This window comes from Canis lupus, chromosome 5, assembly GCF_048164855.1.
Source record: "Canis lupus baileyi chromosome 5, mCanLup2.hap1, whole genome shotgun sequence".
Taxonomy (NCBI): Eukaryota; Metazoa; Chordata; class Mammalia; order Carnivora; family Canidae; genus Canis; species Canis lupus.
In genome coordinates, this window is record NC_132842.1 from 17,964,932 (window position 1) to 17,992,544 (window position 27,613).

The 27,613-nt window shown below is 38.1% G+C and overlaps 2 protein-coding genes across 5 annotated transcripts in view; one reads left to right on the forward strand and one right to left on the reverse strand.

Annotated features, from left to right (window-relative positions):
* The window catches only part of LOC140633127 (coiled-coil domain-containing protein 144A-like), a 606,261-nt gene that overhangs the window by 362,446 nt on the left and 216,202 nt on the right, over nt 1-27,613 (reverse strand).
* Nucleotides 1-27,613, forward strand: part of LOC140633286 (ankyrin repeat domain-containing protein 26-like) — a 169,390-nt gene that overhangs the window by 112,389 nt on the left and 29,388 nt on the right. For all 4 annotated transcript variants that reach the window (XM_072825613.1, XM_072825614.1, XM_072825615.1 and 1 more), the window contains exons 26-29: nt 2,246-2,378; nt 11,686-11,979; nt 13,251-13,465; nt 15,355-15,583. In XM_072825613.1, the coding sequence (XP_072681714.1) occupies nt 2,246-2,378; nt 11,686-11,979; nt 13,251-13,465; nt 15,355-15,583 (871 nt within the window). The remainder of the gene's footprint in view (nt 1-2,245; nt 2,379-11,685; nt 11,980-13,250; nt 13,466-15,354; nt 15,584-27,613) is intronic.

The window sequence follows — 27,613 nt, forward strand, 5'->3', positions numbered from 1 at the left end:
CAGATGAGGGAAGATCTCTGCTATAATTTGCTCAAATATGCCTTCTGCCCCCTCCTTCCCCTCTTTTTCTGGGATCCCCATTATTCTAACATTGTTTTGCTGTGTGGTACGACTCATCTCTCAAATTCTCCTGTCATAGTCCAGTGGTTGTTTCTCTTGTTTTTCCTCAGCTTCTTTATTCTCCATTGTTTTGTCTTCTATATCACTACTTCTCTGTGAAGCCTCATTTATCCTAGCAGTTAGAACATTCATTTTTGATTGCATCTCACTAAGGTTAGCCTTTTTTATCTCAACTTGATTAGATATCAGTTGTTTTATTTCTCCAGAAAGGCATTCTCTAGTGTCCTCTGAGTGTCTCTTAAGCCCAGCTATTATTTTGATGGTCATTATTCTGAACTCTCGCTCCAGCCTCCTCCTTCTATCCATGCTGCTTAGGTTCTGGGCAGTCAGTACTACCTCTTGTTCTCTTTGTGGCAGTGAGTTTTTCCATCTTGTCATTCTGTCCAGAGAAGAAGAGATGAGTGAGAGAACAGAATAGAAAAATATCAAGAATGACCCCAGATAAATACATGCTAAACAAATCAGAAGAGACCCGAAGCCAATTTAAAGGTTAACAAAGGAGATAATAGAATTAGAGAGATCAAGAGAGCAGAGCAGTACACCGATACTATGTGAATTTTGGTCTTGTTAGGAAATTGCATCCCCAAATGGTTAAGAGGAAACCTTGTATATATACAAAAATAAAATTAAATACAAGGAAAGTCTAGAATGTAAGTGTAAAAATGGAAATTAAAAGTCAAAATAAAAAGGATATTATCGGAGATCCCTGGGTGGCGCAGTGGTTTAGCGCCTGCCTTTGGCCCAGGGCGTGATCCTGGAGACCCGGGATCGAATCCCACGTCGGGCTCCTGGTGCATGGAGCCCGCTTCTCCCTCTGCCTGTGTCTCTGCCTCTCTCTCTCTCTCTTTTTTCTCTCTCTCTTTTCTCTCTCTCTCTCTCTCTGTGACTATCATGAATAAATTTTTAAAAAAGGATATTATCACCCAGTTGAACAGAACTGAGAAATATACCATATCCTATGTCTTTTTGTTAGAGAAATATATCCCAAAGGAAAAACAAGCAGGACTTACATGTATATAGAAATAAAATTAAGTACGGTGAAAGAATAGAATGTAACTCTGAAGGTGAAAGTTAACCAAGACTTGCAGAAAGTGGTCACTTTTCTATTTGTAGAAATGCTGCAATTCTTTCCTTAGATCTCTGGTTGATTTCACAGGTGTTCAGAATGATTTGAAAGCTCTCTGGCTGAATTTCTGGGATCAGACAAAACTATGTTCTCCTCTTGCTCTGCCATCTCTGACTCAAGTGGCTTACATTTTCTTCCTGCATTTTCTAGTTATAAAATATATCATTCATACAAAAATACATGTCTGACTTCATGAAGAATAAAATGAGCAATTTCACTACTCAGATTTTTAAAAAAGTCTTTCCGATGTCTCTGAAGCTCCCACCTGGCTTCCTTTCTGCTTATTTGCTGAGTATTTAAGTTTTGCTCTGATCCGCCAAAACTTTTCTGTCATTTAACTTTGTTTCTCTGCATTGTTTGGCATCCTTCACTTTCCTAAGAATGTACTAGCCAAGGTATTAGATTTTTGTTTAAAACAGTCTCATAGGCCATCATCATACATTCTCTCTCTGCTGATTTCCTTTCTTCTAAAGCTCTGCCTCTTCCTTCTTCCTCTGAATTCAAACTTTATAAATATTTTTCTTTCCTGTTTCTCTTTCTGTTTTGAATGATCTCCTTTGATGTTTTTTGTCTGTATTTTCTTTCCTTCTTTTAGACTGGGGTAGGTGGGTACCAAAATGTATTTTTGTGTCTTTATAAAACATTAATAGATGAGGATGCTTTTCTTCCTCACCGTGGATTACTAGCCTCTACTACCTAATAATAGATTAATTTTTATATTCACATACTGAAAATAGATATTAATAATAACTTACAAGAACTCTTAATATAGTTACCCTGTTAACCCTTCAACTGCCATATGTGTCATAAAAATCTTTTCCATATTTTTTTACTTAGCAATGTAATTTAGTTGGTATTCTCTCAAACAATGAGAGATTGGAACAAATGAGATATCATAAGTATAGATTTGTTTATGTGATAGAACCTATTATCTATTTAAATAAGTATTAAATATTTCTTCTTAAAGGACCTGACTTACTCATTCTATACCTTCTGCAGGCTTAAGAACCACTTAATAAACATGTTAAGAAGGATATTAAGTAAATATGAAAATGGAGAGCTTCCTTTCTATGGAGATTTAAAAACCAGTCAAACGGAAATGGAAATTCAGATTAATATGCTAAGACAGAAGGTAATTTTTAATTAGTTTTGGGACTCTAAAATCATTGGGAAATAAATCCCTCTGTGCTTTGAGCAGTAAAATACAGATTTTCCTAGTAATCTTACATACTTGATATATATTTTTGGTAATAACTTTATTGAGATATAATGAACATAAGATGCATATTCAAAGACTACCACAATCCATTTTAGAACATTTTGTCACCGTAAAAATAAACCCTATGCCCTTTAACTGGCACCTCATGCTAGTTTCCCCCTCCCTATTCTTCTTAGCCATAGGTAGTCACCGTTCTAGTCTCTGTCTCTATCGATTTGCTGCTGATTTTGGACAGGTCATCTCAATGGAATCACCAAATATTTGATCCTTTGTGACTGCCTTCTTTGGTTTAGCATGTTTTTAGATTTATTTTGTGCCATGTGTCAGAACTTTATTATTTTTTTATTTCTGAATACTCTCCCACCATATGGACAGCCCACATTTTATTTATGTATTTATCATTTGGTGGACGTTTGAGCTGTTACACTTTTTGGCTGTTGTTAATAATGCTGTTGTGAATACGCATGTACAAGCTTTTGCATGAACATTTCACTTCTCTTGGGTATATACTTATAAATGGAATTGTTAGTTCATATGTTAAAGGACCTTTAACATTTTTGGTTTAAACCTTTTGAGGAACTGCCAGACTATTTTCCAAACTGGCTGCACCATTTTACATTTATGTCACCAGTGTTCGAGGATTCTCATTTTCCCTGATTCTTGTCAATGTTTGTCATTATCTGTTGTTTTTGTTATAGCTATCCTATTGGGTGTAAAATGACACGTTGTAGGGGTATTTTCATTTGTTTCAAATTTTTATTTGAATTCTCGTTAGTTGACATATCATGTAATCTTGGTGTCAGGAGTAGAATTTAGTGATTCCTCACTTAAATACCCAGTGCTCATCAGTACAAGTGCCTTCCTTAATACCCATCACTCATCTAGCCCCCCCTGCCCACCTCGACAGCAACACTTAGTTTATTCTCTATGGTTGAGAGTCTCTTATGGTTTGCCTCTCTTTCTCTCCTTTTTTTCCACCTTCCCCTATGTTCATCTGTTGTTGGTTTTTTTTTTTTTTCTTAATTCCACATAGGAGTGAAATCATATGGTATTTGTCTTTCTCTGACTTATTTCACTTAACATAATACACTTGTTGAGTTCCATCTGTCTTGTGGTTTTAATTTGCATATTTCTTAGAACTAGTGAGGTTGAGCATCTCACCTTTATATGTGGTCATTATTCATTTCTATATCTTGCTTAAAGAACTAATCATTTATTTTGCCCATTTTTATATTGGACTGTCTTTTCATTATTGTAAGAGTTCTATCTATATCCTAACTACAGACCCCTTATCAGGGATATGATTTTCAAATATTTTATTCATCACCTTGCCTTTTCACTTTTGCTTGATGGTTACATTTGAAGCATAGAAGCTTTTATTTTTTAGATTTTGATGAAATCCTTAATCTGTTTCTGTCTTTTGATGCCATATTTAAGAAACTGTTGCCAAATGCAATCACGAACATACACATCTGTTTTTTCTATGAGTTTTATAATTTTAGCTCTTAATATTTCATGTTAAGTTTGTACATATGTTGTGAGGTAGAGGTCTAATTTTATTACTTTGTGTGTGGATATCCATTTGTCTCAGTACCATTTGTTAAAAAGACTATTCTTATTCCATTTTAGTGTCTCGACACCCTTGTTGAAAATCAATCCACCATAATTTGAGAGTTTATTTTTAGATTCTCAATTCTAATACATTGACCTATATGTCTATCCTTAGGCCACTACCAAATCAAATTTTATGAGAATTCTTTCCTAGTCCTCTTGCAAATTACCACTCATTTATATTACAATTATGTAATAAGTCAATGTAGTAGAACCTAACTTTACTCCTGTAGAGACTTATACTTTTTGAAGGAGCCTTTTGCCAGCTTATGTCTTGCTGACTACCTGACCCAATGAGAAGCCAGGCTCAAAAAGATAGAGTCCCGTTTCTCTTCTCCAGTAATACCTGTAGTTTCTCACTCAGTGCCTCCCGCATCCATTTCCATCGTCTTGGTTGCAGGATCCACTGTCTACTATGTATTTCGTTGTGTTTTATTAACTTGTTATAATGCATAGACTCACCCATAGATTTCACCATCTAGGATATAAAGGATTAACTCTGGGTTATCAGCCTTCCTGTTCAGAAGTCTTGCTAATCCATCATCTTAAAGTTCACAATTAGATACTCTTTTGACCTGGTTCTTGTGCATACAAGACTGGCGCCGATCCCGTTCTTGGCACAGATCCTACATTCTTGGAAAACAGAGTTGCCTGTATCCATCTTCTTTTACTGAAATAGAAAGATATGCATAGCTGTACTTTGATAGGTCAATACATAATTAATAGAATAAACATTTCATTACATTATGTCAAGAATACACCTGTAAAATATCTTGTTGCATTTAATTGAATTATCAGGGAAGCCCGGGTCCTCAGTGGTTTAGCACTGCCTTCAGCCCAGGGCGTGATCCTGGAGACCCAGGATTGAGTCCCACATCAGGCTCCTTTCATGGAGCCTACTTCTCTTGCTGCCTGTGTCTCTGCCTCTGTCTCTCTGTGTGTGTCTCTCATGAATAAATAAATTAAATATTTTTAAAAACAATTAAATTATCAGAGACAAATAGTAGGCGAGCAATTTGAATCACAAAAAAATTTCAAAGTGAACCTATATGATATGGAGAAGCATTCTAGTACGATATAAAGATGAGATAGTCTTACTACCTCCCCTGAAAAATAAGCTTGCAGTAAGATAAAGGAGAAATTATATTTAATTTAAGTGTGCCAAAGGACAATACATTTGTTTCGCTAATGAAAAGATTAGAAATTATTCCATAACGTTCTCCTTATGTCATCACTGATGAAGGGAGAATGAAGATTATTGATTTAAAAGCACTCAATGCTGCCTCTTTCTTTTAGAATTGCAGTTACTTGAATTCAGATAAAAGGTTCCGTTTTGCTTATTAAACTTTTACTAGTTGTTCAGCCGTTATACTTCAAATCACATGTCTCTCTGCTTGCCAGTCGTTTTTCTCCCCTAACATGAGGGGAAATTTAAAAGAGGAGTTCTTGTCTAGTTTTAATAATTTGTAATTGAAGGGATTCTTTAGAAAAAATGTCTTAGAGAAAGGAAGATGGTGGCAGGGTAGGAGGAGCCTAGACTCACCTCATCCCACTAATACAACTAGATACCTATCAACTCATCCTACATACCCCAGAAATCTACCTGAATACTGACAGAACAAAGGTCACAACTAAAGAGAGAGAAGAGGCCACTTTAAAGAAAGTCGGAAGTACAGAGATATAGTTTAGAAGAGAAAGAGATCCTATCTGCAGCAGATGGGAGGGAGTAGTGGTCCCAGCGAAGGGCAGGAGAGAACACCTGGGAATGCACGTAGCCACTGGCTTGGAAAAGGAGAGTGGCTGAATTTCCTGAGTTCTTGCAACTATGGAGGGATTAAAGCCTGGAATTTTAAAGGTTATTGGGCTTGGCTACGGTAGAAGGTGTAGGGCACTATACTTGGAGAGAGGCACACAGAACGGAAGCAGCTGGCTGGTGCCATTTCCCTCCCCTGGCCCTGAGCACAAACACAGAGCCACCTGTGGGAATCAGTGCCACTCTGACACCAGCTGCCTAACTTGCTTACACCAGCCACCACCCGTTTGCACTCCAGGGGAACTGCCCTTTTGAATCATGCTTGCCTCAGTTCCAGCACAGCAAGCCCTTCCCCCAGAAGACCAGTACAAACCCCTGCGGACACCATGTGTCCCGACCAGAGTTTTGCAGGGTCTCAGTTCCAGTGGACTGTGACAGGTCTCATTTCGCAAGCTAGTTCAAACCCGCTAGATTCAGGCCAAGTACCAAACACTGCCCACAGCAGATACTGAGAACCTATCTCTCAGATGACTGGCCTGAGGGATAGAGGAGCCAGAACCCAGTAGCAGAGTGCATGCCGCACACCCTGGAGACCCTCCCTCAAGCACCAGGCCCTGGGCACTACGGGACCATTTTCAGTGGTCCATTACTTTCAGGAACAAGTGACATAACTGGCTTTTCTAACCCAGAGAAACTGTCAGAGACCTAGACAAAATGAGAAGACAGAGGAATTTATCTCAAATGAAAGAACAGGATAATGCCACAGGGCCAGAGATCTAAGTGAGAGAGAGAGAAATAACGTGCCTGATGGAGGATTTAAAGCAGTGACCATAAGGATGTTCAGTGGACTTGAGTAAAGAATGGAAGACATCAGTGAGACCCTTACAACAGAGATAGGAGTTTAAAAAGAATCTGAGATGAAGAGTGCAATAAATGAAATTAGAATACAGATCTGGAATATTCTCTAGACTAGATCATACATTAGGCCACAAAACAGGCCTTAGGAAGTACAAAAAGATTGAAGTCCTACCATGCACCTTTCCTGACCACAATACTATGAAACTAGAAGTGGACTACAAAAAACCATCTGAAAAGACCACAAATACATGGAGGTGAAATAACATCGTACTATCAATGTGTGGGCCAACCAGGAAATAAATGAAGAAATTTCAAAAGACATGGAAACAAATGAAAATGAAAACACAATTGTCCAAAACCTTTTTTTTAATGTTTTTTTTAATATTTATTTATTCATTTATGATAGACAGAGAGAGAGAGAGAGAGGCAGAGGAGGAGGGAGAAGCAGGCTCCATGTCGGGAGCCCGATGCGGGACTCGATCCCGGGTCTCCAGGATCGCGCCCTGGGCCAAAGGCAGGCACCAAACCGCTGCACCACCCAGGGATCCCCCCAAAACCTTTCAGATGCAGCCAAACTGATTCTAAGAGGGAAGTATATATAGCAATACAGGCCTACCTCAAGAAGCAAAAAAAAAAAAAAAAAAAAAAAATCTCAACACAAACTAACCTTACACCTAAAGAAGCTAGAAAAAGAACAACAAATGAAACCTAAAGCCAGCAGAAGGAAGGAGATAATAAAAATTAGAGGAAAAATGGGGGTCCTGGGTGGCTGAGTTGGTTAACTGACCAACTCTTTGATTTTGGCTAAGGTCACGTTCTCAGGGTCCTGGGATTGAAGCCTGCTTCAGCCTCCAACCTCAGTCTACTGGTGGATTCTCTCTCTCCCTTTTCCTTTGCCCCTCCCCCCCGCCCCAATAAATAAATCTTTAAAAAAAACATTAGAGTGGAAATAAATGATATAGAAACTAAACACAAATAAAAATAGAACAGATCAACAGTAGCTGGTTCTTTGAAAAATTTAATAAAATTGATAAGGCTCTAGCCATAGTTCTCAAAAAGAAAAGGGAAAGGACCCAAATAAAATCACACATGACAGAGGAGAATAACCAACACTGCAGAAATCCAAACAATTATAAGAGAATATTATGAAAAATATATGTCAACAAATTGGACAACCTAGAAGAAATGGATAAGTTCCGAGAAACATATAAATTGCCAAAACTGAAGCAGGAAGAAAGTAGAACAGAATGCTAACCAGCCAAGAAATTGAATCACTCATCCAAAAACTTGGAACAAACACAAGTCCAGGACCAGATGGCTTCAGAGTCCAATTCTACCAAGCATTTAAAGAAAGAGTTAGTATGCGTTCTTCTCAAACCGTCCCAAAAAACAGAAGAGGAAGGAAAACTTCCAAATTCATTTGATGAGGCCAGCATTACCCTGACACCAAGACCAGATAAAGACAACACAAAGAGAATTACAGGCCAATTTTCTAGTGCAAAAATCCTTAACAAAATAGTAGCAAACTGAATCTAACAATACATTAAGAAAATCACCGCCATGATCAAATGGGATTTATTCCTGGGTTACACGGGTGATTCAGTATCTGCAAATCAATCAGTGTGATGCACCATATTAATAAAAGAAAGAAGAATCGTCATCATTTCCATAGATGTAGGAAAAGCGTTTGATGAAGTACAATATCCATGCATGATAAAAACCCTCCACAAAGTAGGTTTAAGAGGGAACATACCTCAACATAATAAAGGGAATATATGAAAAAATGCACAGATAATGTCCTCCTAAATGGGGAAAAACCAAGAGAAAAAGTTCATGTCTGGTGGTGTTGATGCTGGCTGTTGCCTAGATTTATAGTTAGGGCAGGCAGCCAAAATGCTTACACTGGCACACCTGGACTCTCTTTGTGGCCTGAGCCTCCTCACAAGAGGAGGGGCTAAATTCCGAGTAAGCAGGCTGAGATACAGAACAGGGCAGAAGCTGTGTTGCCTTTCGTAGCCTAGCCTTGGAATACACACAACATCACATTGACCATATTCTGTTCGTTAGTAGCAAGTCACTAAGGTTAGCCCACGGTCTTTTTGTTTTGTTTAGTTTTAATGGAATACTGGAACACCTATGAACACATGAAGAACACAATTTTTAGTGTAATTTACCCACTGGCCACAGTGTTCTATATTCCTTTCACATGAAAAATGCACTCACCTCCTCCCAGTACCTCCGACAAATCTCAGTTATCATGGCATCGGGTTCAGGATGGAGTCCAAGATCTTGCCATCTTAATCAGGTGCAGCGGGGATAAGGTGCCAGGGTTATGTTGTCTAAATTTTAGTCCCTGGAGTGCAGGTTCTCTCAATAGGAATGAAGACTTGAGAATTAAAGAGAACAGTTCTCTACTATTGAAAACACAACATTCTGGTTACTTGCTAAAGACTCTTCCATTCAGAAAGAAGATGGAAGTCACACTAGACCATAGCAGGTTTGAAATGCAGCCTGATGCATGCTGTCCATTTTTCAGTCAGACTTAGTCTGAAACCATGGAAATTTTTCTCCATGGCTCTTTGCTGTCTATCCTCTCTGAGCTCTTGGTTCTGTCCAATGACCTGTGTTTGCAGTTGTGTTTTCAGCCTGCTGCCTCCCTGTGGGGACTTCTAAGACCCAAAGGCCTATTTTCAGTCCGTGCTATCTAGGTCTCTTTTAGTCCAAGCTCGCAAACAGTGGTTTTGATGCTATAATTTTCTTAACTTCTTGAGTTTTTCTGTGAGAATCAATGGATTGATTTTATGTCAGTAGAAAAGCCAGTCTCCCGGATCTTTTTGAGATAAACTTTTCAACTGGGCTCTCCTGTGAAGCTCATACTCTTAACATCCTTAAAGAAATTTGAGGCATACCTGAAATCCTTCTGAGGTCTTAACAAAAGGTTTTATAATCTTGGCTTCATCCATAGGCCATGTTTTCCTGGATTTGCTCTTGACCCAGGATGCATTTCTTTATTTTAGCATTATTTGACATTTCAGCATATGGAAAGGCTATAAATGTGGAAAAAATATTTGCACCCAGTTTGTCTGGGTTTTCATACTGCATAGACCTTGTTTAGTTTATCTTTTGTGTCCCGTTTTACTTTCAAGTGGTTTGTGGCGCGAGTTCCTTTTCCTCTAGTGTCATTTTCTTCACTTGCCTGGAACCTTTACTGTCAGCCTCTTCAAGGGCCATCAGGTTTCCATTAACAGTCTGTTGGAAGCCCTTTTGGTTTTCATTCTTACTCTTCCCTACATCCTTTCAGTTTCTACCTACCTCTCGGTTCAAAGGAGGTTCAGGTTTAAATATTTTAATGTCAGCACCCCATGTTTAATATCAGTTTCTGTGCCAGTTATTTATTGCGGCATCATAAACCACCTGAAAACCTAGTTGCTCAAAACAGCATTTATTTGGTTCACAAGTATTTAGTTTAGGCAAAGCCGAGTAAGGCCAACTCATTTCTTCTTCATTTGGTGTCAGCTGAGATGACTGGAAGCTGGGGACTAGAATCATCTAAAATCATGTTCATGCAAATGTTTAGCTGTTGAGGCTGGCTTTTGGCAAGGACGTTAGCTGGGTCAGTCTCAGCTGAAATGTCTACATGAAGACACACCAGGTGGCCTGGGCTTCCCACAGCAGCTAGATTCTAAGGGTTAGTTTCCCTAGAAGAAGAATGTCAATGGAAGCTATATCACATTTTTTAACCTAGCCTTAAAAAAATCACACAGCAGTTCTGCCGAATTCTATTCACTGGAAACCAATTACTAAGGTCAGCACATTTTAAGGGGTGGGATTATCATGGGAGAAGTGTCAAAAAATTTATAAAACCACCACATCCACTTACCCTGTCTTATCAATCATATCCAGAAGAAAGAAGTTCTTCCCAACTCAGAATCACTGAAACCCTGTCAGGTTTTTCAGTGGTGGTTTTTGGTGCTTAGTATGTTCCCTTGTTTTGTGGGAGTAACAGAGGATTATAAGATAATACTATTCAATTAGGCGGGTTTTTTTTTTTTTTGTCCGAAAGTATAAGTTTCATCTCACTAAATTTTTATACTGAGAGGTGTGGTTTCTTAATCCTGAGAATCATTTCTCCTGGGAATGCAATTCAAATTAATGTAAATCATTTGTAATTCAGAAAAAGGCTTGTGGCTTAGAATCAGTATTTATAGATTCAATAATTAGAGTCTTATTTTCAAGGTCTTCTCTTAGGAAGCATTTATTGGTTCAGACCTACATAAGTCAATATGATATTACTAAAACTTTTTAAAAATTAATGGGAGTATTCATTGGGACACTCGAGTGGCTCAGTGGTTTGTGTATCTGTCTTTGGTTCAGGGCATGATCCTAGGGCCTTGGGATCGAGTCCTTCATCGGGCTCCCTGTGGAGCTTGTCCCTCTGCCTATATCTCTGCCTCTCTCTATGTGTCTCATGAATAAATAATTTTTTAAAATTATGGTGTGTTAGGATAGGGGAAGGGGCCAGAGACTTTCTTTTCTTTTTTAAAATTTTATTTGAATTCAATTTGCCTATATAAGAGACTTTATACTAAGAGGTGACTTACAGTTATTTTATGGAGGAAAGATCTGAAGCAGTCATAGAAAAATACATAAAATGAAGTACAAATGTTGTGTGGCAAAGACAATGATAGCAGAGATCTTTTTTAATAACTCCTAGTGGTTTTAACACTGTTCTTAATTTTCTAAGTGCTTCAGGGTTCCACATTCTAAGACTCTACTACAATATAGATTATATTTTATTGCAAATGAATTTATTTTAAAATGGGAGCACCTGGCTGACTCAGTCAGTAGAGCATATGACTCTTGATCTTGACGTTATGAATTCGAGCCTACGGTTCAGTACAGAGACTTAAACATAAAATGTTTTTTAAAATGTTGGTTATAGTTTTGAGTTAAACTAATTTCATTCCATTTCCGAACTGTATTGTTCTATTCATGCAGATTGGTGATCTTAGAGCAAGATTGGAAACTGAATCTTCAAGATGTATAGACCTGGATGCAAAAAATCAAGTTCTTCAACAGGAGTTATTATCTATGAAAGCAACAGAGAGGGAATGTGAAAAACTAAAACAGATTAAAAAGAACTTGGAAGAAAAAGTAGTAAACCTCAGAAGTCATGCAGAAGTCAATGTGGTACAAGGCATTCAAGTAGAAAAGTATTATAAATGGGAGATTGACCAGAGAGTAAGATTGATTGTAGAAGAAAGATTAAAAGAAGTCAATCTATTTTTACAGGTTAGTTTATTGATCTGTGATATGCTTTCATTTATTTCATTACAAATTACACTTTGGTTATATGCATTGTGTAGGTTTCCTCTGCTTCCTTTACAGCAATCTGTTTGGTATATTTCTGGAGGCATTCGTTCCTCCCTGTAAAGATTTCAGTTTTCATCATTATTCTCACTAAATTGATCTTTCAGAATGATTTATGACCAGTATGTATGAAACAAGACTATTTTTTTGAGATTTTATTTATGTATTCAGGAGATACACAGAGAGAGGAAGAGAGAAGCAGAGACACAGGCAGAGGAAGAAGCAGGTTCCATGCCAGGATCACACCCTGGGCCGCAGGCAGGTGGTAAACCGCTGAGCCACCCAGGGATCCCCTGAAACAAGACTATTAAGGGGAAAAGAAAAAATTGTGATTTAAAACTTTTACCATGGGGAAAAAAATAAAATAAAATAAAACTTTTACCATGGAGATTCCTGGGTGGCCCAGTGGTTTTAGCACCTGCATTTGACCCAGGGCGTGATCCTAGAGTCCCAGGATCGAGTCCCACATCGGGCTCCCAGGGTGGAGCCTCCTTCTCAGCCCGTGTCTCTGCCCCTCTCTCTCTCTCTGGCTTTCATGAATAAATAAAATAAAATCTTTAAAAATAAATAAATTTAAAAAAATAAAACTTTTACCATGGAGTATCTAGGTGGCTCAGTTGGTTAAGCAGCAGACTCTTGATCTCAGCTCAGGTCTTGGTCTCAGGTTTGTGAAATCAAGCCCTGCATTGGGCTCCATGTTCCATTCCTAGGTTATTCTTCCTTTTTGAAGATTTCATTTATTTATTTATTTCCTTATTATTGAACATGAGCAGGGGGATTGGCAGAGGGGGAGAGACAGAGAGACAGAGAGACAGAATGAATCCTGGGTAGACTCCATACTGGGTACGACACAGGGCTTGGCCTCAGGACCTCTGACTGAGAACATGCTCTGAGCAGAAATCAAGAAACAGGTTATTCTCAAGTTGTATTATGCACTTTTTAAAATTTTTAATTGATTCTCTTGTTCTTTGAAGTATCAGATTGCATGAGTACTAATATAAGAATGATTAAACTTTATTTTTATCATTCAGATTCAATTCAGGTGACATTGGTGATAAATATTTTACACTTCAGCTTTTTTTTACACATTTAAAATTGCTCTCTGAATCATTGAGTCCCAACTGAAGGAAAGAAATATACTATAATTACTCAAGTTTTAGCTGTTTTAAAACTGTGCTTTTAATTTGCTTTAGAGACAAGCAGCATCTCAAGAAAACTTAGAGCAGTTAAGAGCAAGTCATGATGCTTCAATAAGAAGTCAAGTGGCACTCAGAATTAAAGAGCTGGAATCTGAACTTCAATCCCAAATAAGAAATTCTCAGGAACTTAAAATAGAATTGGAAAAGTACAGGCAACTCTACCTAGAAGAATCAGAAATGCGAATGTCATTGACAAAAAAACTGAGCAAGTAAGTTAAAACAGAATCAATGAAAATAGATTTAGCTTATTGATTTGCCTCTAAAGCATAATTTTTATGGAGATGGGTTCATGAGATTAGTAGGAAGTGAAAGCCAACTGGATAGTATAATTTTGGAAAATAACGTTTGTAAGTAAACTTACCATTTTATGTTCATCCAGGATAGTTTGCCTCTCTCCTCTTTTTGTGTGTGTGTGTGGGGGGGGTATATGATTTTACTTTTTCCCGTTAATATTTTCAGTTACTCTATCTTGTTGTCTTTACAAACTAATTGTTTAAAACTTTATAATTTAGACAGCATATTATTTTTTTAAAGTTGATATATTTTATTTAACACAATACGTCAAAAAATATCCTTTCAACTTGTGATCAATATAAAATTATTACTGAGATATTTCATATTTTTTTCATTCGAAGTCTTAAAAATCCAGCATGTATTTTACAATTATGGTATATTTCAATTAGAACACTAAATTTTCATTGGGAATACGTGTCTATATTTAAACTTCATAAAATTTATAGTGGAAAGAGCAGATTCACATACCTGCATCTTTACAACCCTACTTAAAAGGTTTTTTGTTTTGTTTTGTTTTTTTTGGAGTTCAATTTGCCAACATGTTGCATAACAATTTGCCAACATATTACATAACAACCAGTGCTCATCCCGCCCAAGTGTCCCCCTCAGTACCCATCACCCAGTCACCCCAACCCCCTGCTCACCTCCCTTTCCACCATCCCTTGTTTGTTTCCCAGAGTTAGGTGTGTCTCGTGTTTTGTCACCGTCACTGATATTTTCACTCATTTTCTCTCCTTTCCCTTTATTCCCTTTCACTAATTTTTATATTCCCTAAATGAATGAGACCATATAATATTTGTCCTTTTCCGATTGATTTATTTCACTCAGCATAATACCCTCCCCTCCAGTTCCATCCACATCGAAGCAAATAGTGGGTATATAGACAGCATATTACTATAAAATTTTTTGTCAGAATTACCCTAAATAGAAATATTCATGAGTTCATTTTTGGAAGATTACACCTTTAACCCAAAAGATCAAGTGCCAATACTATACAGGTTGGTAAATTAACTTTCTTGATTGTGTCTTTGGTATTATTACTAGAGAGCCTGAGGGTGGGGGAAACCTTTGTATGTTTTCTACTTTATATAAAAGTATACATGTGAAACAGAGAAAGATTCACACTGGGGTGAAAGGCAGTATAAATCCCAACGTGGCTAAAAATAGCATCATGGTGGGCATGAGGGGGTGTGTGGAAGACAAAAAGGGCAGATTCTACTTCCAGGGCCTTGGTAAGTGTGTTATCAGCTAATTGCCTCTGGAGCTGTTTCGGTCCTTCTGATCACTGCTCTGCCATCTACCTGGCCCCTAGAGGTTGTTGGTCTGAGGTATTCCTCGGTGCGAAACCCTCAATTTCTCTGAGGCAATGAGTAAAATGTACAAGAGTGGTGAAAGCACATCCTTGAAAATGTCTTTGAGGGATGGTTTATTTTTATGTTCAAACTGGTTTACTAAATACAAATATGTGTAACGGCATTCTCCAGAATCTTGTAATTACAGCCATTCCAGAAGGTAGCAAGTATTACCTGTCAATCCATGTACATCACTGTCAGCCATTTCTTTCCCTCCCCTAATTTGAATTTCTTGTTAGTTAGTTATCCCTGGAATCATATATACTCCTTTGGAATAATTTTAAACCTATAAATATATATAGTAGCTCTGCTCTGTCACATTTTCAGTGTTAAAACACTGTTTACTGGCACATTCTGTTTGCTATTATGGAAACTTAAAAAAATGCAGGTCATGCAGGAATGATTTGGGTAGAAATAAAATACTAAGCACTTGTGTTGTGTAATCTTCACAGGACTAATGAGAGGCTGGCAGATATCACTACCAAATATCTGGTGGAGAGACAGCAGAACAGACCTTTCCACAGCACTCTTACTATGGGACCAGTCTTGGAAGGGCCTTCTGTTGGAAATTTGACTAGTAGTTTACTGCTGGATAGAAATGTTACTCCAAGAGAAAATGTAATGATTCCTACCTCAAGGCCGCAGACTTCAGTTAGCAGCATTGAAACTCACTTGTTCAAGGTTAGTTATATTATCTTTCTTTTCTTGAGTTTCAGATTTCCAATAAAATTTTTGTTTTTAATTTGGTGAAATTCTGAGTTAACTGAATAATACTCATTAAGTAAAAGTTATACTGGTTTGTGCTAATAAGGAAATGGGACAGAAATTTTATGGTATTTTTTTAAGCTCCTGGAGCTCTTATTGTCAAGAGATACCTATTATTAACTTTATTCAATAAATACCACTAAACTGACACATTTTATCTTCTTATTTTTTAAAGATTTTATGTATCTGAGAGAGAAGAGAGTGTGCCCATGAGTGGGGAGAGAGGTAGAGGGAGGGGGAGAATCTCAAGCAGGCTCCCCACTGAGTGTGGAGCCTGACTCAGGGCTTGATCCCATGACTCCGAGATGATGATCTGAGCTGGAATCAAGAGTTGGATGCTTAACCAACTGAGTTCCCAAGGCACCCCCAAACAGACCCATTTCCTTGAAAAGCTATGTTAAATTGGATTTTGGAAAGTAAATATTATTACCTACTAACCCAAAGTACACTTAGATGCTTTGACTTATTCTCTGATTAGCAATAGTTTATAATATGTTTAAAGTTTGCTGTAACCCAGTTTTCCACCCCTATGCATAAGTGAATGATTAGAATCCAAACGCTTAACCATGTAGGGATATTTATGATTTTAATGATTCCACGGTAAGTCCTTTTTATGAATTAAATAAACTTGTAACACTAAATTGATAGTTCTATGTTTTGGGGGCACCCGTATGACTGAGTGGTTTAGCATGTATCTGCCTTTGGCTCAGGTCATGATCCAGGGGTCCTGGGATTGAGTCACGCAACAGGATCCCCATAGGGAGCCTGCTTCTCCCTCTGCCTATGTCTGTGCTTCTCTCTCTGTACTTTTTATGAATAAATAAATAAAACAGTTTAAAAAATGTTGTAAGTTTTGGCATTTTCTTACATGAGAGCACATCCCTAATTGCTTTCTTATAACACCTTTTTTTTAACTTATATTACTTCTATTTCAATTTTTATAAAATGGCTTGCTGAGCAACTGTAGAGATTTTCTAAATAAGTAAGTCAAAGAAATATTTGATTCTTTCTTTTTTTTTTGTTTTGAGAGAGAGAGAGAGAGAGAAAATGAAGGAAAGCAAGCAGGTGGTAAAGGGCAATGGGAAAGAGAGAAGAGAGACTCTTAGGCAGGCTCCATGCTCAGAGTGGAGCCGGATCTCATGACCCTAAGATCATGACCTGGGCCAAAATCAAGATTCTGACACTTAACTGACTGTGCCACCCAGGCACCCCACAAATAATTGGATATTTCAAATGAAATTCACATATATTTACCTTGATGCCATCACTTGAATGATTGATGACTAAGATGGCAGTGATAGGGAGCCTTTAATAACAACCCATTTCCATTATGTATCATTGTTGTTAAAATACCCATTTCAATCAATGCACATAGGCTTATGATTTTGATAGTATATTCGTGGTTTTATTAATGTAGAAAAATGTAGCATAGACTCATGTTAAATGAAGCCTTAGTCTTGTTCTTTCATTCGACTTCCTTGTTTTCTTGCTCTATTCTCTTCTGATTCAATGACTTTTAGTATTATGTTTGGATGCTTTTCTTCCTTTTGTGTATCCGTTATAAATATTTGGTTTGTGATTACCATGAAGTTCATATATAACATCCTGTGTATGTATAGCAATCTCTTTTAAGTTGATGGTTACTTCAGTTCAAACAGATTTTAAAAACACTGCATTTTTACACTCTGCCTTGTTTTATAAATTTGATGTCATAGTTTACACCTTTGTATTTTGTGTATCCCTTAACTAGTTACTGTAGATATAATTGATATTATTCCTTTTGTCTTGTAACCCTCATACTGGCTTTATAAAAATGATTGGTCTATTACCTTTACTGTATGTTTGTTTTTATGATAAAACTGTCTCATTATTTTCTTATTTCTAGTTATGGTCTTTCTTTCTTTCTTTCTTTCTTTCTTTCTTTCTTTCTTTGAGAGCAGAGTGAGTGAGAACACAAGTGAAGGGGAGGGAGGGGCAGAGGGAGAGGGAGAAGCAGGCTCCTCTCTGAGCAGGGAACAGGGAGTCCCTTGCAGAGCTTGATCCCAGGGTCCTGGAAGACTCTTCACTGACAGCCGTCCAGGTACCCTGGCCTTTTCTGATTAAAGAAGTCCTTTTAACATCTCTTATAAGACCTATTTAGTGGTGATGAACTTCTTTAAGTTTTGTGTGGGAAACTCTTTATCTTTCTTTCAGTTCTGAATTATAAACCTGCCAAAAATATCCTAGGTTTTTTCCTCTTAGCACTTGGAAAATATCATGTGACAATTTCTTTTCTTTTTTTTTAACTTTCTTTTTATATGATAAATTTCTTTTTTATTGGTGTTCAATTTACCAACATACAGAATAACACCCAGTGCTCATCCCGTCAAGTGCCCCCCTCAGTGCCCATCACCCATTCACCCCCATCCCCTGCCCTCCTCCCCTTCCACCACCCCTAGTTCATTTCCCAGAGTTAGGAGTCTTCACGTTCTGTCTCCCTTTCTGATATTTCCTACCCATTTCTTCTCCCTTCCCTTCCATTCCCTTTCACTATTATTTATATTCCCCAAATGAATGAGACCATATAATGTTTGTCCTTCTCCGATTTTTATTGGAGTTCAATTTGCCAACATTTAGCATAACACCCAGTGCTCATCCCAAGTGCCCCGCGCAGTGCCTATCACCCAGTCACCCCAACCCCCCGCCCACCTCCCCTTACACTACACCTTGTTCATTTGCCAGAGTTAGGTGTCTCTCATGTTTTGTCACCCTCAGCGATATTTTCACTCATTTTCTCTCCCTTTATTCCCTTTCACTAAATTTTATATTCCCCAAATGAATGAGACCATTATAATGTCTGTCCTTCTCCGATGGACTTATTTCACTCAGCACAATACCCTTGAGGTCCCTCCACGTTGAAGCAAACGGTGGGTATTTGTCGTTTCTAATGGCTGAGTAATATTCCATTGTATACGTAGACCACATCTTCTTTATCCATTCATCTTTCGATGGGCACCGAGGCTCCTTCCACAGTTTGGCTATTGGGGACATTGCCGCTAGAAACATCGGGGTGCAGGTGTCCTGCTGTTTCACTGCATCTGTATCTTTGAGGTAAATCCCCAGCAGTGCAATTGCTGGGTCGTAGGGCAGGTCTATTTTTAACTCTTTGAGGAACCTCCACACAGTTTTCCAGAGTGCATGCCACAGTTTTGGCTGAAAAATCCACTGATATCCCTGTAGTGGTTCGCTTTGATATAACTAATTGCTTTTCCTTTTCTTTTCTTTTCTTTTCTTTTCTTTTCTTTTCTTTTCTTTTCTTTTCTTTTCTTTTCTTTTTTTCTGCTTTTAAGATTCTCCTTTTCTCTTTCATTTTTGACTTGTTATTATGTGTCTTGGTGTGAAACTCTTTGGGTTCCTTTTATTTGGGACTGGCAATGCTTCCTGGGCCTGGAGGCCTGTTTTCTTCCCCAGGTTAGGGAAGTTTTTAGGTATTCTTTCTTCAAATAAGTTCTTCACCCTTTTCTCTCTTCTTTTTCTGGGACCTCTCTAATGTGAGTTTTATTATAATTGATGCTATTCCAGAGGTCCCTGTATCTTAATTTTTCAAATTATTTCTTCTTTTTGCTTTTCAGCTTGGATGATTTTTACTACCCTTTCTTGCAGATTGCTGATCTGTTCTTCACATCTTTTAATCTGCTGTCGATTGTGTCTGGTGTATTTTTCATTTCAGTTATTGTATTCTTCAGCCCTAATTGGTTCTTTTGTATATTTTCTCTTTGTTGAAGTTCTCACTGAATCCGTCCATTCTTCCAAGTTTGCTGAGCATCTCTGTGACCATTACTTTGAACTCTTTATCAGGCTGACTCCTTATCTCTGTTTCATTTCGTTGTTTTTCTGAGGTTCTATCTCGTGGCCTTGTTCTTTCATTTAGAACATACTCCTCTGTCTCCTCGTTTTGTCTGACTTTCTCTGCTTGTTTCTAAAATTGTTCTTTCCAACTTTTCCCTCTTCAAAATATGTTGCTTTGAACAATGAATGTTAGTTATAAAGTCAAGCAAGAAGGAACATTTTTCAAAGTATTGTCTGGTCATTTCTCTCATTGGAGCTGTGGTGGGGTAGGTGGCAGAGGACAGTGCTCTTCTTTTTCTGAGTTCAGAGCACAGGAGTCAGGCAGATGGAGTTAAACTTAGTAGCCTTTGTTACTAATACATGCTAACAGATTGGAGGATGTGGTTTGGGTGGGTATGTAGCCACAGTGGGCTTCCCAATTCTTTATCCCAAATTAGGCACTTCCCCACACAGTTGTAAATGGAGGAAACAAATGTTTGATGCCCATCCCACGAAGATGAGAGCAGACCTGAATTCATGTTACCATGGGTGAGCACATCTTTTCAAAAAAGAGATTTGGAATCTCCTAAGCACTGCCTAGTGCCTTCTCCCCAATTCACTCATTAGGCAAATCTCCCTTCCTGCTGTGAGGGAGGTAGAGATAAATCCACTTGTGGGTAATGATGGTTTACCTCTAATTTCTGACTGGATTTAAATTAAAGTTAGTCCTGTCTTTTGTACATACCAACTCTCATAATGATGAGAGGTTGGACAGAGCATACTAGGTGGTAAAGAGAAGTCTGTTTTGTGTTTAATAATCCACAACATAGATAACTCATTTGTTGATTGATTTTGGTAAACCAAGTTTTATCTGGAGGAAAAGAATAATTCTTTCCAGGAAGAGTTTCCTCCATTTCAGCCTCTTTGGTTCAACTAAAGATTTTCTCCTTCAAGTTCCGTGTCTTGTGGTTTAAAAAATTTGTGCTTATAAATGCAGTCTATTAACTGTTCCCAATAGGAGTAAAGATCATTTCCATTGCTGTATTTTTATTCATAAAACATTAAAATTTATAATTTAAATTACACTTTAGACTTTAAAATTTATAATTTAATTAGAAAGCTGTTTTGTGCCTCATGCCTAGTCGTTATTGAGCCACATGACAAACTTTTATGTGTTCATTTTCAGTCAGTTATAGTTAAAAATGTAGGTATTTTTCCTGAAGATGATGAAGTAACTGGCATAAAAACTCTCAGCTCAGGAGGACCTAAAGCACATTCCTGGCCTGCAACTCTTTGGTCTTTTGACCTGAGGCAAACTGCAATCTTTCTGAGGCCTTCTTGTCTCTTATGTAAAATTAGGGACTTTGGGATCCCTGGGTGGCGCAGCAGTTTGGCGTCTGCCTTTGACCCATGGCGTGATCCTGGAGACCCGGGATCGAATCCCACATCAGGCTCCCAGTGCATGGAGCCTGCTTCTCCCTCTGCCTGTGTCTCTGTCTCTCTCTCTCTGTGACTATCATAAATAAATAAAAATTAAAATAAAAAAATTAGGGACTTTGACTAAATTAGTGACTACCTTTTGGAAAACAATATTTTTTTCAAAGAATGGAACTTAATTTGTTTTTGTTTTGTTTTGTTTTTTTGTTTGTTTCTGTTTTTGCATTAAACTGTATTATACAAAACCGAGACCAGTGGAGCTGTGTAGCTAAAAGAGAGATGAGACTACAGCTGGAGACTTTTGTCCCTCAATCCTACAGTATCCCCAATGGAACCTTAGATTTCTATGATTGGTAGTTTGGAAACAAACTGTTATGAGAAAATCCTTCTAATTAATGAGTCTTCGAATTAAAATTTGCTGATACGTTGTTTTTATGTGTATAATTTTCTTACCCTCTTATGTTTTTGATAAATGGAAAAGTATAAATAAAATTGCAAATATGTTCTCTTTATTAATGGATTGCAAGCTATTTCTACCATCTAACTCAATTCTCACCTGGAAATAAACCAGGGTCACAGAAGCAAGTATTTAGGAAAAGACTTTTGGCGAAAAGATCATTATATTCCTTTGATCGTTCCTTAAGGAAATGAAGGCAGGCACTTAAGTGACTGGGCCACCTAGGCACCACTTAGTACCGTATTTAGACCCTATTTTGGGAATTCAATGAGAGGATGCCTTTTATAAGAAATAAGAGCATTCTAGATGGGAATATTTGTAATGCACATTTGATCCTTGACCAACATGGAATTGAAGCTGCAGGTCTAGTTAGCCTACACATGGACTTTCTTGGCTGTTGTGTTGTACTGTATTTTCTCTTATGTTTTTCTCAATAACCTTTTTTTCTCTAGCTTACTTTATTTTAAGAATATATTATATAACACATGTAATGTACAAACCATGTATTAATGGACTGTGTTATTGGTAAGGCTTCCCATCAACAGTAGGCTATTAGTAATTAAATTTTGGGAGAATCAGAAATTATACAGAGTTTTGACTGCACGGGGGTAAGTGCACCTAACCACTGTGTTGCTCAAAGGTCAACTGTAGTCTGAAATATTCCTAAATATTTCATAATTAAGTAGATAATGATAACTATAGTAAGTCAGGTGCTTCAAAAATTGGTCCTAATTCATAGAAAGGAAACAAAGTTACAGTTAAAATTTCTTTTCCTTGTTTCTAATTCTAGAAACGTATCAATGCGAAACTAAGTTGGAAAACTAGTGCTAGCTTATATTTTTTCCTTTCCTGAAGCAGATTTTCTGAAATCTCTGTGTTCACATGAAAAGAAGTACATCAGTCATCATATAGATAACAAAATAGTTTTACTCAATATTACCGGGAGAAATTCCACATGACTTTATGTAGTCCCACTTCCATTGTTTTATGTATTTAAGAGTCTGTGCTGAAAAATAGAGCATACAACATACCTCAAGATTTTGTTGAGTGCAAAATCAAAAGTGCAAAAGTGCAAAAGTGGAAAGTTCATTCGGAGGAATAATTTATTAAACAAATGATTAATCTCTCATAAAGGGCACTTTTTCTGAAAATCACAAACTATTAAAGTGTAAAATGACTCTTGTTTACAATTTTGTAACAGAAGTTACAAAGATCCTTCAGAAGTTATGTATATTCTTTTATTTCACATTCCTAGCTCCATTGGTTTCTTTACTATTTTTTATTTAAATTCAATTAACTAGCTTATAATGTTATGATATATATATCATGCCCGGAGCCAAAGGCCTACTCTCAGCCACTGAGCCACCCAGGGGTCCCAAGATTTAATTATTTGTTGGCTGAGTAATATTCTGTTCTCTCTCTCCCTCCCTCTCTCTCTCTGTCTAATAAATAAATATGATACTTATTTATTTATATCTACATCACATCTTCTTTATGCATACCTCTTTCAAAGAACATCCATATCTCTCAGGTTGGCTATTGAGGATATTACTGGTATAAACATATGGGTGCAGGTGCCCCTTTGGATCCCGACCAAAGTGATCTTCGGGATTCATACCTTCTAGCGCAATTGCTGGGTTTTACATAGGTAGCTCCTTTTTCAACTCTTTGAGGAACCTCCGGTACTGATTTCCAGAGGAGCTGCACCAGGTTGTATTCTCACCAACATCATAAGAGGATCCCCCTTTCTCTGCATTCCCGCCAACATCTGTCATTTCCAGACTTGCTAATTTTGGCCATTATGAAAGGTGTGAGGGGGAAACTCACCGTGGTTTTGATTTGTATTTCTCTAGTGCCAGCTGATGTTGAGCATGTTTTCATGTGTCTGTTGGCCATATGTATGTCTTCTTTGGAGACATGTCCTTTCATTTCTTCTGCCCATTTCTTCATTGGGTTATCTTTCTTTGGGTGTTGACTTTGATCAGCTCTTTATAGACTTTGCATACCAGCCTTTTATCTGATAAGGCATTTGCAAACACCTTCTCCCATTCTGTCAGTTGTCTTTTGGTTTTGTCAACTGTTTCCTTGCTGTGCAAAAGCTTTTTATCTTGATGAATTCCCAGTAGGTCATTTTGGGATCTGGTGACATGTTCTAGCAAGAAGTTGCGGCAGCCGAGGTCACAGAGGTTGCTGGCTGTGTTCTCCTCTAGGATTTTGATGGATTCCTATCTCACATTTGGGTGTTTCATCCATTTTGACTCTATTTTTGTGTATAGCATAAGAAAATGGTCCCGTTTTATTCTTCTACATGTGGTGGTCTGATTTCCCACACCATTTGTTGAAGAGACTGCTTTGTCTCCATTGGATTTTCTTTCCAGTATTGTTGAAGAGGAGTGGACCATAGAGTTGAGGGTCCACTTCTGGGTTTTCTCTTCTGGGCCATTGATCGACATGTCTGCTTTTGTGCCAGTACCATACTGTCTTGTTGATCACAGCTTTAAAATAGAGCTTGAAGTCCGGCTTGTAATGCCACCAGCTATGGCTACCTCTATCAACATATGTTTGGCTATTCGGGGTCTTCTGAGGTTCCAAACAAATCTTACCGTTATTTACTCCAGCTGTATAAAAGGAGTTGGTAGTATTTTGATAGAGATTGCATTGAATATATAGATTGATGGAGCTAGCATAAACATTTTAACAATATTTAATTCTTTCAATCCATGAGCATGGAATGTATTTCCAGTTCTTTACACCTTTCTCAATTTCTTTCCAGAATGTCCTGTCATCTTCAGAGTATAGATCCTTTGTCTCTCTGGGTAGGTTTATTCCTAGGCATCTTATGGTGTTTGCTGCAATGGTCAATGGAATCGACTCCTCAGTTTCTCTTTCTTCCATCTCATTGTTAGTGTATAGAAATGCAACTGATTTCTGTGCATGGATTTCCTATCCTGCTGCTTTGCTGAATTCAGGAAAGGGTCCTAGCAACGTTGGGGTGGAGTCTTTTGGGTTTTCCACATAGGATATCATGTCCTCTGAGAAAAGTGAGAGTTTGAGTTCTTTTCTGATTCAGACGCCTTTTTATTTCTTTTTGTTGTCTAAATGCTGAGGCTATGTCGAACAACACTGGTTGTCCAGAGAGTGGACTTCCCTGTCGTGTTCCTGACCTTAGTGGCAAAGCTCTCAGTTTTTCCCCTTAAGAATGACATCAGGTGTGGGCTTTTCGTAGATGGCTTTTATGATATTGAGATATGCTCCCCCCCCTCCCTGCACTGCGAAGAGTATTGATCCGGAAAGGGTGCTGCACTTTGTCAACTGCTTTTTCTGCATCTCTTGAGAGGATCCTATGGTTCTTATCCTTTCTTTTATTTCTGTAGTGTATCACATTGATTCATCTGCAGATGTCGAATCACCCTTGCAGCCCAGGCATAAAACCCACTTGGACATGGTGAATAGTCCTTTAATGTACTGTTGAATCCTCCCAGCCAGTGTCTTGGTGAAAATTTTGGCATCCATGTTCATCAGGGATATTGGAGTGTAATTCTCCTTTTGGGTGGGGTCTTGCTCTGGTTTTTCGATCAGAGTAATGCTGGCCTCACAGAGAATGCTGGAAGGTTTCCCTTCCATTTCTAATTTTTATAAACAGCTCCGAAGAATAGATTAATTCTTCCTGGAATGTGTGGTAGAATTCTCCTGGGAAGCCACCTGGTCCTGGACTCTTGGTTGTTGGCAGATATTTGATGACTGCTCCCATTTCCTTGCTGGTTATGGGTCTGTTCAGGTTTCCTGTGTCTTCCTGTTTCAGTCTTGGTAGGAAGGGATCCATTTCTTCCAGATTGCTTAGTTTGTTGGCATATAGTTGCTCAGAATGTGTTCTTATAGTTGTCTGTATTTCTCTGGTGCTGGTCGTGATCTGTCTTCTTTCATTCATGATCTTATTTCCCCAGATGTGGTTTTCTTTTTTAAAATTCCCCTGGCTATTCGGGGTCTTTTCTGATTCCACACAAATCTTAAAATAATTTGTTGTAGCTCTCTGAAGAAAGTCCATGGTATTTTCATAGGGATTGCATTAAACGTGTAAATTGCCCTGGGTAATATTGACATTTTCACAATGTTAATTCTGCCAATCCATGAGCACGGAATATTTTTCCATCTCTTTGTGTCTTCCTCAATTTCTTTCAGAAGTGTTCTATACTTTTTAGGGTATAGGTCCTTTACGTCTTTGGTTAGGTTTATTCCTAGGTATCTTATGCTTTTGGGTGCAATTGTAAATGGGATTGACTCCTTAATTTCTCTTTCTTCAGTCTCATTGTTAGTGTATAGAAATGCCATTGATTTCTGGGCATTGATTTTGTATCCTGCCACGCTGCCAAATTGCTGTATGAGTTCTATCAATCTTGGGGTGGAGGCTTTTAGGTTTTCTATGTAGAGTATCATGTCATCGGCAAAGAGGGAGAGTTTGACTTCTTTGCCAATTTGAATGCCTTTAATGTCTTTTTGTTGTCTGATTGCTGAGGCTAGGACTTCCAGGACTATGTTGAATAGCAGTGGTGAGAGTAGACATCCCTGTCTTGTTCCTGATCTTAGGGGAAAGGCTCCCAGTGATTCCCCATTGAGAATGATATTTGCTGTGGTCTTTTCGTAGATGGCTTTTAAGATGTTGAGGAATGTTCCCTCTATCCCTACACTCTGAAGAGTTTTGATCAGGAATGGATGCTGTATTTTGTCAAATCCTTTCTCTGCATCTAAAGAGAGGATCATATGGTTCTTGGTTTTTCACTTGCTGATATGATAAATCACATTGATTGTTTTACGAGTGTTGAACCAGCCTTGTGTCCCGGGGATAAATCCTACTCAGTCATGGTGAATAATTTTCTTAATGTACTGTTGGATCCGATTGGCCAGTATCTTGTTGAGGATTTTTGCATCCATGTTCATCAGGGATATTGGTCTGTAATTCTTCTTTTTGGTGGGGTCTTTGTCTGGTTTTGGAATTAAGGTGATGCTGGCCTCATAGAACGAATTTGCAAGTACTCCATCCCTTTCTATCTTTCCAAACAGTTTTAGTAGAATAGGCATTGTTTCTTCTTTAAACGTTTGATAGAATTCCCCTGGGAAGCCATCTGGCCCTGGACCTTTGTGTCTTGGGAGGTTTTTGATGACTGCTTCAATTTCCTCCCTGGTTATTGGCCTGTTCAGGTTTTCTGTTTCTTCCTGTTCCAGTTTTGGTAGTTTGTGGCTTTCCAGGAATGCGTCCATTTCTTCTAGATTGCCTAATTTTTTGGCTCCGTTCTCTTTTTGATATGTCTGGCCAGGGGTTTATCGATCTTATTAATTCTGTCAAAGAACCAGCTCCTGACTTCATTGATGTGTTCTACTGTTCCTTTGGTTTCTATTTCATTGATTTCTGCTCTGATCTTTATGAATTTTCTTCTCCTGCTGGTTTTAGGCTTTAATATTCTGTTCTTTTCCAGCTCGTTTAGGTGTAGGGTTAGGTTGTGTATTTAGGACCTTTCTCATTTCTTGAGAAAGGCTTGCATTGCTATATACTATCCTCTTTCGATGACCTTTGCTGCATCCCAAATGTTTTGAGCAGTTGTGTTTCCATTTTCATTTGTTTCTATGAGGTTTTAAAATGTGCCTTACTGCCCCAGTTGGATTCTTTAACCTCTGTGTATTTGAATTCTTTCCAAATTTCCTGTCAAGATTGAGTTCCAGTTTCAAAGCATTGTGGTCTGAAAGTATGCAGGGAATGATCCCAGTCTTTTGGTACCAGTTGAGAGCTGATTTGTGACTGAGTATGTGATCTGTTGTGCAGAATGTTTGTTCCATGTGCACCCGAGAAGAATGTGTATTCTGTTGTCATAGGATGGAGTGCTCTGAAGTTATCTGTGAAGTCCATTTTGTGCAATGTGTCATTCAGAGCCTTTGCGTCCTAGTGGATCATCTGCTTAGATGATCTGGCCATTACAGTAGTGTTGTGTTAAAGTACCTACTATTATTATATGACTATCCATGTGTTCCTTTATTTTTGTTATTAATTGCTTTATAAGGTGGCCTGGGTGGCTCAGTCGGTTAAGGCTCTGCCTTTGGCTTAGGTCATGTTCTCAAGGTCCTGGGATCAAGCCCTGATCAGGCTGCCTGCTCAGTGGGGAGCCTGCTTCTCTCTTTCTTGCTGCCACTGCCTGTGTTCTCTGTGTGTGTGTGTGTGTCAAATAAATAAATAAATAAATGAAATCTTAACAGAA